At 43.6% G+C, this 12,217-nt stretch overlaps 1 protein-coding gene across 2 annotated transcripts in view; it reads right to left on the bottom strand.

Annotated features, from left to right (window-relative positions):
* LOC120944825 (RNA exonuclease 1 homolog) overlaps positions 1-12,217 on the bottom strand; it is a 104,713-nt gene that overhangs the window by 7,213 nt on the left and 85,283 nt on the right. Inside the window, exon 16 of one of the 2 annotated variants that reach the window (XM_040358611.1) lies at positions 546-728. The exons of the other annotated variant lie outside the window; for it this stretch is intronic. Coding sequence (XP_040214545.1) covers positions 718-728 — 11 coding nt within the window. The 3' untranslated portion in view covers positions 546-717. Of the gene's footprint in view, positions 1-545; positions 729-12,217 lie in introns of those variants that run through there. 2 annotated transcript variants of the gene reach the window in all.

Here is a 12,217-nt window from a genome sequence, read left to right as displayed (position 1 = left end):
CATCGAGGACTTTTGTTCGCCCTTTTAAATTTATTTCCCCAATGGGATGCACTGGCTAATGCCCTTATTTAATATGCTCTTAAAGCAAACCCATCTCTCATCCATATTCTGTTTAAGATTTTATCCCAATTTATATCTTCTAGCAAGGTTTGTAGTTTAGGCAAGTTGGCTCTTTTGAAATTCAGTGTCTGTTCACAAGGGTTTCCTATTTGTGCCATTTATACTGAAGCCAATTGACATGTGATCGCGGTTTCCTAAATCTATCTTGGCCCAATACACTAATATGAAAACTATGTATAAAAGAGGTATCCCTATTCTAAATAAATTATTTTCCAGTAGTCTGTTAAAAAAAAAAAAAAAAAAAGTACATTTATTAAAAAAACACACACACACACACACACACACACACACACACACACACACACACACACACACACACACACACCGATATCCAAATAAAAACAGACGTAACTTTGGTAGTAGCTTTTTTTGATCTTAATATATCTACTTAAGGAAATTTTAATCGTATGCAAGTGTTGTATTACATTTGGATATCTTGCGAATCCCATTTATTGCTTTTATTCCTAAAAGTGCTATCTAGCAACCCCGCCCCAAGTAGATGCCACCACTGTAGCAGGGGGTGCAGGGATGTCGCTGTATTTCTACTCCTGCTGAGTCCTCTGCTTCCATTTCCGGGGACGGTTTGGAGCTTCTTCTTTACACGCAGCCTATTAAAATAGAACACTTTAGCTGCACAAGGTTGTTGCAACATTTTTTTGTGCTTTTAAATGCATTCCGTTGTGGGATCATGCCTAGCCTTATAAAGAACCAAGCCCTACTAATCCTTTGCAGCCAAGGAAGCTACCATCATAGCCTGTTTGATCTGCAGTTGCCATGCAGCTGCAGCTGTAATCAGCTATATCACCAGCCATTTGATTACTGACATTTCAGTTTAGAGGCACACAAAATCACACTAGCAACCATAACCGTTACATTTACAGGCATGCCTTGAATGTAATTGTTTAGGAAACCCTTAAAAGCTGTAGGTTTAAAGCCAGCCATGCATGAATTGAAAAATCGTTTGCTTCAGCAGGGACAGGCTGAAAAGGGCGTTGCAGAGGGAGAAGGTTTTTTTTTTTTTATCCTAATGCATTCTATGCATTAAGAAAAAGAGCCTTCTGTGTGCAGCAGCCCCCTTAGCCCATCTAATACTTACCTGAGGTCCCTCTGTCCAGCAATGTCCACAAGTGTCTCAGCTGTCCAAAATGGTCCTTTCTGATTGGCTGAGACACAGCAACGGGACCATTGCTGTCAAAGTCAGCTAGCCATTGGCTGCTGTCAATTAAATCCTGTGGGGAGGGGGCAGGGCCGAGCAGCACCGTGCATGGCAGTAGAGGCACACAGCCCGGCTCTGGTGCGAGTCCACATAAGTGCCCCAATAGAGAAACTTGCTACTGGGGCACTCAGAACAGAGCTAGGAATGCCGGCAGAGAACCATAGTAGAGGGGGCTCAAGGCTGCTCTGAACAAAAAAAACAGCAGGTAAGTATGACATGTTTATGGTTAGTTTTTTTTTTTCTTTTTGCTGGGTTCCCAACATCCAATTCACAATAGCAGGAGAATGTGACTGGCTCTCTATGGAGCCGGTTCACATTTCTCTGATGCAGCGCCGGGGCAAAATTTTCACAGGAGCCCTGTGCAACTTTTGGTCCATTTCAGGTCCGAATTCAGACCCGAAATCAGACCCGAAATCAGACCCGAAATCAGACCCGAAATCAGACCCGAAATCAGACCCGAAATCAGACCTGAAACTGTGAACCAGAACCCCTGCTGGAAGCCGCATTGGCATCCAGTGTAAACGGAGCCTTTAGTGTAGTGCGGAAGAACCAGTGATATTTGCCTTTTGCCACCATTGTACTAGGTTGCTCATTGAGACTTCACAAATTTGTTGTTCATTTTAAAATGTACTTTTCTAAAATAATTCATAGTTTCAAAGTGAACCGCCTTCACTTCTTAAAAATATGTATATGGTGCAAATGTGTTAAACTGCTTGACACATGAACTTTTGCAAATTTTCTCAAAGGGCATGTGCAACACAAAATAAGGAAAACATTGCTTTAAATAAATAGCATTTAAATTGCTACACAAGTCATTTTGTAATTAAGGGTTACTAAAATCCGCCACTCATTAAAGCTGCAGTCAGTAATTTTTCATAAAACCCTGATACAGCAACCTGGCATTGACAGCTCCTGGGATACAACTTAAGAAGGCTTAAAAGTTGGTGTAAAGTCTAAACATTTTATACCTTAATGCATTCCTTGCAATAAGGTAAAAAATGTTTAGGTGTCAGCATAGTCGCCAGGGCCATCTTAATAGCATCATGGGCCCCTGGACAAATTAATGCTCCCCCTACAATGGAGACAGCGTAGGTAAACAGACATCAAGTAGGTAGGAGGCAGACAAGTAGCACTTCCCTTTTGGGTGGAGCTCCGCATTAACTACATGAACAATCATTCTGTACAGCAAAGAAACAGTGAGAAAATACTACATAAAGTAACAAAGCTGTCCTGTACATATAATATATCTGCTAGATTGATTCATCACTATGGCCCCTCTACACCCCAGATATACCCCCAGCACTCCAATATTGGGGCAGTGTGGGCTCAAACACAAGCTGTTTTGGGGAAAGTGCAGGGCCCCTGGGCAGTGGCCAGGTGTGCCCACTCATTAAGACAGCCCTGATCCGTTGCCCCATTTTACTTACCTGAGCCCCTTTATTCAATCCAGCACCGTGCACGTCTGCTAATCTTCTCTTCCCTCACTGCTGGGATTTACTGGCATTGCTTGGGAGCCATTGGTTCCTAGTGCCATAAATCAAAGCCAGTGATGAGGGAGCAGGGCCGAGTCCAAGATTTGTGTCAATGGACGCAGCAGCAGCAGGACTCGGGTGTGAGAGCGCACACACGAGTGCCCCAATAAGAAGTGGCTTCCCATGGTGACACTGGACAGAGGGGGAGGAGCCAGGAGCACTTGCAGGGACCTGTAGTAGACATCCAGGGTATGAAAGTTTGAAACAAATATACAAGAACCATATAATAATAAATAATATTTTCCCCATGAATCACGATCGCTCAAATCTGCAGTTTTCTAGCTGGTCTAAAACCTCTTGACGTGAAGGAACACTTTCTTGATCATACATCACGGGACACAGAGCCTTAATTACTTAATGGGTTATGTAGTCACCACAGGTGATTGGACACTGGCAAACCCAATTAGAATGGATTTCCTCCCCTATATAACCCCTCCCAAATGGAGTGTACCTCAGTTTTTCGTCAGTGTTAAGGTGGTTGGTCACGTTCAACATGTGCCAAGAAGAAAAATGCTCTCTTGATGGTCTGGCCTAGGAGCTATAACCGGATCCATTCCTCGGGCTGATATCAAAGGCCTAAGATGGTTGGTACCCGGGCCTCGTGTAAGAAGAAAGGTGGTTTGCCTGTAATGTCTCCCTGCGGAGGTCTGGGCTCTGGGATCCAGACTTTGGTGTACCAATACATCTGTGGCACGAAAAGTTTCTGGCAGAGTCTTCTACAGGTCCAGGTATGAGGTTTTCTCAAATAAAACCCTTTGTAAACCTGTAGGTTGGCACAACTTGCCCGCCGTGATGGGTAAAAGCTGGAACTACTTTTGGTAGCTTTCCTGCAGCGTGGATCAGGTAAGATAATTTATTTTTTATGTATTATCTTCTTGGAGTAGGATGTCTTTCCTGGTTCTCACCACTGGAGGGAGCAAGTGCAACCTGGTGTTTCTTACATAGCCTTCCAGGATAACATGCTCAGTGAAGTCTGTCAAATATAACACCACTCACCTCCTTCCGCTGCAGGCTCTGCCACGATATGCATATAGGGGTCCACAAGATGCCCCCCAGTAATCTCTCCCACTTCATCTCCTTGGGCGCCGCCATGACAGCGGCGCATGTGCACGCACCGGGAGCTCGCTTTTTGCTGTCCAGAGACTTGGATGGGGGAGGGCCAAAGTGGTTACTAGTGCCCGTACACAATGTAGGACACCTGTGTGCAGGCGCCAAGAGGCTGGTTCAAAAGCCCAGCACGCCAGAGCCTTCTGTAAGCAGCATGGACACAGAGCTGTGGGCTGTAAGCATCCCTGTGGATTGAACCAGGCAAACCTAAGAAGCATCAGGTTGTGCAATGAGCTGATATTTTTGTGCATTGTAAGACTATAGCACAATAGTGATTGCATTTATTTTGTGGATAGTAGCTTTGCAGTAAGGACTATGTCCCAGAGGAGAGGGTCTAGGGCAAATAAAAAAGGCACCAGGTGTTCAGGTGATGTGCAGCGAGTTTTCCGCCACACATAGTTTTGCTTTTAGACCAAAAGTTCAATTTTGGTCTCACTTGACTAGGAGCACCTTCTTTCACATAGTTGCCGTGTCCCCAACATGGCTTCTCACAAGCTGCAAACAGGACTTCTTATGGCTTTCTTTCAATAATGGCTTTCTTCTCGACACTTCCATAAAGGCCAGATTTGTGGTGTGCATGACTAATAGTCGTCCTGTGGACAGATTCTCCCACCTGAGCTGTGGATCTCTGTAGCTCCTCCAGAGTTACCATAGGCCTCTTAGCTGCTTCTCCGATTAATACTTTCCTTGCCCAGCCTGTCAGTTTCGGATAAGGGAATGAACCGTGCTCCGTGAGATTTTATTTATTTTTTTTAACTCAATTCTTATCATTTTTTCCCTCAACGTACACACAGCACCCCATATTGACAGAACAAAAACACAGAATTGTTGACATTTTTGCAGATTTATTAAAAAACAAAGACTGAAATATCACATGGTCCCATCCCAAGTATTCAGACCCTTTGCTGTGACACTCATATATTTAACTCAGGTGCTGTCCATTTCTTCTAATCATCCTTGAGATGGTTCTACACCTTCATTTGAGTCCAGCTGTGTTTGATTATACTGATTGGACTTTATTAGGAAAGCCACACACCTGTCTATATAAGCTCACAGTGCATGTCAGAGCAAATGAGAATCATGAGGTCAAAAAGGAACTGCCTGAAGAGCTCAAACAGAATTGTGGCAAAGCACAGATCTGGCCATGGTTACAAAAATATTTCTGCTGCACTTAAAGTTCCTAAGAGCACAGTGGCCTCCATTATCCTTAAATGAAAGCTGTTTGGGAGGACCAGAACCCCTCCTAGAGCTGGCCATCTGGCCAAACTGAGCCATCGGGGGAGAAGAGCCTTGGTGTGAGAGGTAAAGAAGAACCCAAAGATCACTGTGGCTGAGCTCCAGAGATGCAGTCGGGAGATGGGAGAAAGTTGTAGAAAGTCAACCATCACTGCAGCCCTCCACCAGTCGGGGTTTTATGGCAGAGTGGCCCGACGGAAGCCTCTCCTCAGTGCAAGACACATGAAAGCCTGCTTGGAGTTTGCTAAACACCTGAAGGACTCCAAGATGGTGATGGTAAGAAATAAGATTCTCTGGTCTGATGAGACCAAGATAGAAAACGTTTTGGCCTTAATTCTAAGCAGTATGTGTGGAGAAAACCAGGCACTGCCCATCACCTATCCAATACAGTCCCAACAGTGAAGCATGGTGGTGGCAGCATCATGCTGTGGGGGTGTTTTTCAGCTGCAGGGACAGGATGACTGGTTGAAATTGAGGGAAAGATGAATCTGGCCAAGTACAGGGATATCCTGGACGAAAACCTTCTCCAGAGTGCTCAGGACCTCAGACTGTGCCGAAGGTTTACCTTCCAACAAGACAATGACCCCAAACACACAGCTACAATAACGAAGGAGTGGCTTCACAACAACTCCGTGACTGTTCTCGAATGACCCAGCCAGAGCCTTGACTTAAACCCAATTGAGCATCTCTGGAGAGACCTAAAAATGGCTGTCCACCAACGTTTACCATCCAACCTGACAGAACTGGAGAGGATCTGCAAAGAGGAATGGCAGAGGATCCCCAAATCCAGGTGTGAAAAACTTGTTGCATCTTTCCCAAAAAGACTCATGGCTGTATTAGATCAGATTAGATTCCCTACCCAGTGTATATCCCTGCCTGATGTGTTCGTTGGGCTTCATAATGCTGTTTGCTCCCTAAAGTTCTCTAACAAACCTCTAAACAGTGGCACCAAGATCAAAATACACACAGGTGGACTCTAATTTACCAATTGGGTAACTGAAGGCAATTGGTTCCACTAGATTTTACTTAGGGGTATCAGTAAAGGGGGCTATATACAAATACATGCCACACTTTACAGATATTCATTTATAAAACCATTTATCAATTTCCTTTCACTTCACATATATGTGCCATTTTGTGTTGGTGTCACTTTAACTGATAATTGTGCGGTCGTGCGACATTGCACCCAAACAAAATTGACGTCCTCCTCCCCCCCCCCCCACACACAAAATAGAGCTTTTTTGTGGTATTTTATCATCTCTGCTTTTTTTTTTAAATTGTCGCTCTTGTTAGCGCAAAAAAATAAAAAAGCGCAAAAAAATAAAAACCGCAATCTTTTTTACTTTTTGCTATAATAAATATTCCCCCCCCCCCCCATAAAAAAAAAAAGTCTTCCTCAGTTTAGGCCAATATGTATACTTCTACATCATTTTGGAAAAAAGTTGTAGCGTCTACAAAATAAGGGATATTTTTACGGCATTCATTTTTTTTTTACTAGTAATGGCGGCGATCTGGAATTTTTATTTTAACTGTGATATTGCGGCGGCCACATCGGACACTTTTGACACTATTTTGGGACCATTGTCATTTATACAGCGATCATTGCTATAAAAATGCACTGATTGTTGTGTAAATGACACTGGCAGGGAAGGGGTTAACCACTAGGGGGCGAGGAAGGGGTTAAGTGTGTCCTAGGAAGTGATTCTAACTGAGGGGGCTGGGCTACAAGTGACACGACAGTGATCACTGCTCCCGATGACAGGGAGCAGTAGATCCCTGCCCCTGTCACGAGGTAGAACAGGGAAATGCCTTGTTTACATAGGCATCTCCCCGTTCTGCCGCTCCGTGATACGATCGCAGGACACCGGCAGACAGTCTGCGGGTCCCGCGGGCACGCACCCACTAGGTGGCAGATTCAAAGCAATGTACAGGTATGTTGCTTTGCCTGCCCGTGCCATTCTGCCGACGTATATCTACGTTAGGCAGTCGGCAAGTGGTTAAAGTAGCATTGTGCTGAATAGCAAATGTCCCGTTTATGAAGGGGTAAAACCTTCCAGAGCTCAAAAGGCTAAAACAAAATGCTAGTGAAAATGGATTAGAGCATAACCTAACTCATTGGGACTTAGCATGTAATAAAGTTGCTTGAGGATTGATGGACAGTCCTTTTATATTGAGATCTGTATAGTTTATTATGCGTCTTCTACATTATTGTTAGGATGTGCTTCAGGTTTTCGACCATCTTTTGTCAAGTTTGCCTACCCAAATCTTCAGCTGCCGTTTGAAAACTAACCATCCAGAATCACGGAAGACAAATTTTGCTCAATGATGTCCCTAGGGTTCCCTGGCGATTTACATTCCAGCAGCAATGGGCATTCTTTCATTTAGTGGCAGTAGTGCAGTGGCGTAACAGTCTACCACCTTATGAGGAATTCCTGTCGCTAATGATGGTGGACTTGCATAACTGGATTAACATGTTTACTTTTTTGGTAGGTCAGTGTGTGTATTTACATTCTTTGGGAACACATAAGGGGTACCAATGTACCCTCTACTCATTTGACAGGGTGGGCTGATAACTTGAGCTTCAGTACACTTATGCCTCGTTTCAACTGAGTGGTTCGGTACGGTTCGCTATTTTGGGTGTTTTCATTATGAAAGCGTGCCATAAAAGCGAACCGTACCGGACCATTCTGGGTCCTGCTTCAGATGTGGGGCCAAAGAAATGGAACGGTTCCATTAGGGCGGACCTACAAATACATCTCACTGATTGGTGGACGCGCTAGGCATTTTTCCTAAATCATGTATGGTCCCGACGTTCCGATTTGCAGTGGAAACACTCACGAGAATAGACCGGTCCATTCTAAACCATTCCAAACATACTGACCCGAACCGTTCAGTGGAAACAAGGCATAAAACAGATTCCAAAAATCCTCTGCCATCCTCACCCACAAACACCTGACTCTCAAGGACTCTTGAGGACCGAGATGTGAGAAGTGGCCTTTGTCGCCTTAACATGGAGAAAAGGTTCCTTGAAAGAAGGGATCTTTATCATCCTCCCTCTTGCATGGCAACTCCTTATTGTTCAACCTTTTTCTATCTGGAGTAAATTTATGCACAAATGTTTAAAAAAAAAAAAAAATAGGCCTTAAAACATTTTCTGAAAGCAGGCACCCAATGTCCTCCTTATAAATTGATGACATCATTAGTTGTTAGGACACAAGACAGCTGGAAGGTTGTAGATGTACACAATGAAAAACTTGTGACTTTGCGCAATAATAGACAGGCTTGGTCCACCTGCTGGTTTGAATACAATTGTTGGGTATTTGTTAGACATTTTGTTAAGGCACCCCTGAAGAAACCCAGTTGGAAAATGGCTGTCCTATATCAGTGTCTCTTGCTTTTTTCAGTCAAGGCACCCTTTAATTTTGAAGCACTTTATTCTAAACATGCAAGTAAAAATGAATTAAGATAATTTGGAATAGTGCAGCAACATCCACAGAGGCGATTTATTCTTCCAAAGCAAACACCTTTGCACACTGGACCTGCATAGTATTCTAATGCTTTTCTCCTTCAGTTGACCACACTCAGCTAATGGGACCCCAGTGCTGACAGAGTGGCAGGGGAGGGGCAGACAAGGAGGCTTTGCAGGCATTTGATGTCCCCCTTATTAACCCCATGAGGTTATTGGGATGCAGGCAGCTAAAAGGTTTTAATAATGCACAATGGAAACCAGTGGCTTTGTGCAACTTAAGGCAGGCTTGATGCACCCACTGGCTTGTGTACGATTTTTTGACAACTTTGAGGCATTTTGCTAAGGCACTCTGGTCTTAGATTTTCCACAGGGGACGCTTTAAAAGCACTAAAGTGCATCAGTGTAGAGTAACTGAACAATGAGCCCAGAATGACTGCACTCACTTCAGTGGGCGATATGAAAATATCTATAGTGCTACACATATTCATGACTATGCCCCCCCCCCCCAAACTACGCATATGTTTACATGTGTGCCCTTTATTTATTTATTTTCGGCCGGGGATTGGGGGCTGGTAGATTTAGGAGCTTGGGTGTAACTTTTTTTACATTTATGTTCATACTATTTTAATTCCATAGAGTGGAAAAAAAAAAAACTTTTGAACAGGTGTTTTTAAAATGAACATGTTATAAAAAGCCTAACATACACAATTGCTAGACATGCTTTATTGTAGTTTAAAAATCATTTCCTTTTCAATATACAGCTGCTGTAATTTTCTGCATAATTCAATGCAATATGACAATCTGGAGGCCTTCTGTACAACGTTAGTATACAGAATTTCCCCAGAAAGGCAATTTCCTGCTTGTGCGATTGGCTCACTGATTGTCCCAAGTGAATTTTTATGCATTCTTTGCAACATAAATTATAATTTTTGCAGCAATTTGCCTAAGGATTACTTATCAAAGGGATGCAGATATTGCAACTTTCCTCATTTTAACACTGCAAGTGCATCAGCTGATGAACGAACACAGATACTACCAATCAGGAATCAGCCTTCTAAAAAAGGACATGGTAGAACCTACAGTTTTTTCTTAACAGAAGAAACAGGCTGGATCTGCTACAACATTTCTTAAAATCCTTGCAGTGCACCTAGATCACCCAGAGGGGATTGTTTTTTTCTCAAAAGCAGTTACGCTTTAAAAGAATGCATTTTCAATAGGGTTGTCCAGATACCACTTTTTTAAGACAGCGTACAAGTACCGATACTTTCTCCCCTCCCACCCAAAAGTACTCGCCAATACCGATTCTTTTTTTGTTTTAAGTCATGTGACAGTGGCACATGTCTAATTTTTTGTTATGTTTTTTTTACAATGCTTTCTTGGGGGGTGGGGAGTGTTTATTACAATTGTTATTATTTATTGCAATTTTTGTTTTGTTTTTAGCCCTGTTGGGGGGTTTTGGTGAGATATCAGGGATCTTATCAGACCTCCAACATCTCCCCTTACAGAAAGGGACCAAGGACACAGATTCCTCAGTCCCTTTTTCAGCTGCACTGAAAATGAATGGACAGGAGACAGAGGCTCCTCTCCATTCATAAACTGAAGCATCGTCAACACAGTGATCACCGACTCTGTTCATTCGGAAAAGGTAGGAGCCGGGTTTAGCGTCTCCTACCTCTGCTCTCCATCCTGACAGATCAAGGACAGAGGGGGCGGAGGATGATATGGAGGGTGACACAGAGCGCAGAGGGGGACAGCAGAAGCATGGAGGGGGAGAGCAGAATAACAGAGGACAGCAGCAGCACGGAGGGGGGACACAGAGCACGGAGGGGAAGAGCAGCACGGATGGGGAAACTGGAGGAGGATACAGTCTGTGGTGATCGGTGTTGCTTTGGGGGGGGGGGGGGGGAGTGTTATAAGCACCGATGTATAGATTTCACCAAAACAGCTGAAAAAGGGGGGGGTCCGGGGGAGAAGCTGTCCGGCTGTATTGAAATCTATGCAGGGAGATCGGTGCTTGTAACTCCCCCCCACCGCACTGATCATCCCTGACTGCCCAGGTATCAGGTGAAGCATCGGAGCATCCCCCCCCCTCAAAGTACAAGTACTCGGGGAAATGCTTGGCATCGGTACCGATACTAGTATCAGGACAACCTTAATATTTAATGTTACCCTTTAAGCCATATGAAGATCCTCTCCCTGCTGAATTGTACATGTTCACCATGGCAGTGCCCGGTTACCCACGTCAAAAACAGCAATTTCCATATTAACCATGAAAAAGGCCAGAAATGGCAAGCATCAGTTCCCCAAATCTTCAATAGGGTCCGGTGCTGTGTTAAGGGTTCCTGTGGGATAATCACACTACTGGATATTTGTAACTAGGTCCATTGTTCAAGGATGTTTAAAACTACTTTTCAGTTGTCAGGCCAGATACTGAGGACAGTTCTGTTTCAAACATCGATTTTCCTTAGACTCAGTCTTTATACACAGTAAGGCAACTTGCTGACTTGACAAGAGCCACAGCAAATTCAATGTATCAAGATAAACTAGAGAGAAGATCACCGCTCAAGGTAGGTCTATTGTAGGGTCGTTTCAAAAATATAGGACTCCAAGGGTGCAGGCAATGCACTAAGGCAAATATTGGTAAAAAGATGAGGGATGGACAGCCGCACTCCAAACCAAACAGGTTGTCTTTATTCAAATCAACAGCAAGAACACAGCAGATCACAGCAATAGGAACAGGAGAATACCGACGTTTCGCACTGGCTTCAGTGCTTATTCATGGCTGTCCATCCCTCATCTTTTTACCAATATCAAGATAAACTATATTGGACTTCAATGTCATTTCCCTTTGGATCATAACAAAGGATGTTTTCTAGAATTTGTAAGGCGAGAAAGGCATTCTGTAATCACAAACCTCCCTCTGTAAAAGGCCCATTTGTAAAAGGCCCATTTACCAAGCAAGGGGTAAAGTGAAACCATTTGGCAAAGCGGCTGGCAGAGTTTAGCTAGAGAGTAAGCCTAATTAACCAAGGAAAATATCCACATAGGCCTAGATTCACGTAGGGCGGCTTTACGTTGTGCGGGCGTAGCGTATCTTATTTACGCTACGCCGCCGCTACTTAGAGAGGCAAGTGCTGTATTCACAAAGCACTTGCGTCCTAAGTTACGACGGCGTAGCGTAAATCGGCCGGCGTAAGCGAGTGTAATTCAAAGTAGGCAGGTCGTGGGCGTGTTGTATTTAAATTAAGCGTGACCCCATGTAGATGCATGGCCGAACGATCATGACAGCATGAATACTGTCTGGTTTATAATAAGGGATAGTAGTTTATTAAATTAAATGATTGGATATCTATAGAATCTCTCTATAAACAATTGGGAGTACCAGGAAACCAATTTCTCTTTATCATTTATATGACTAAATCTGTACAGACTGCGGATGAGTTTATACATCCACTCAAAATATAGTGGCACATACAAAATAGTGGAAAACCATAATGGAAAATTGAAAATACTGGTCACTGCCAAAGACTAGCTAAT

Source organism: Rana temporaria, chromosome 1 (assembly GCF_905171775.1).
Source record: "Rana temporaria chromosome 1, aRanTem1.1, whole genome shotgun sequence".
NCBI classification, from domain to species: Eukaryota; Metazoa; Chordata; class Amphibia; order Anura; family Ranidae; genus Rana; species Rana temporaria.
This window is presented reverse-complemented; position numbering and strand designations above follow the sequence as displayed.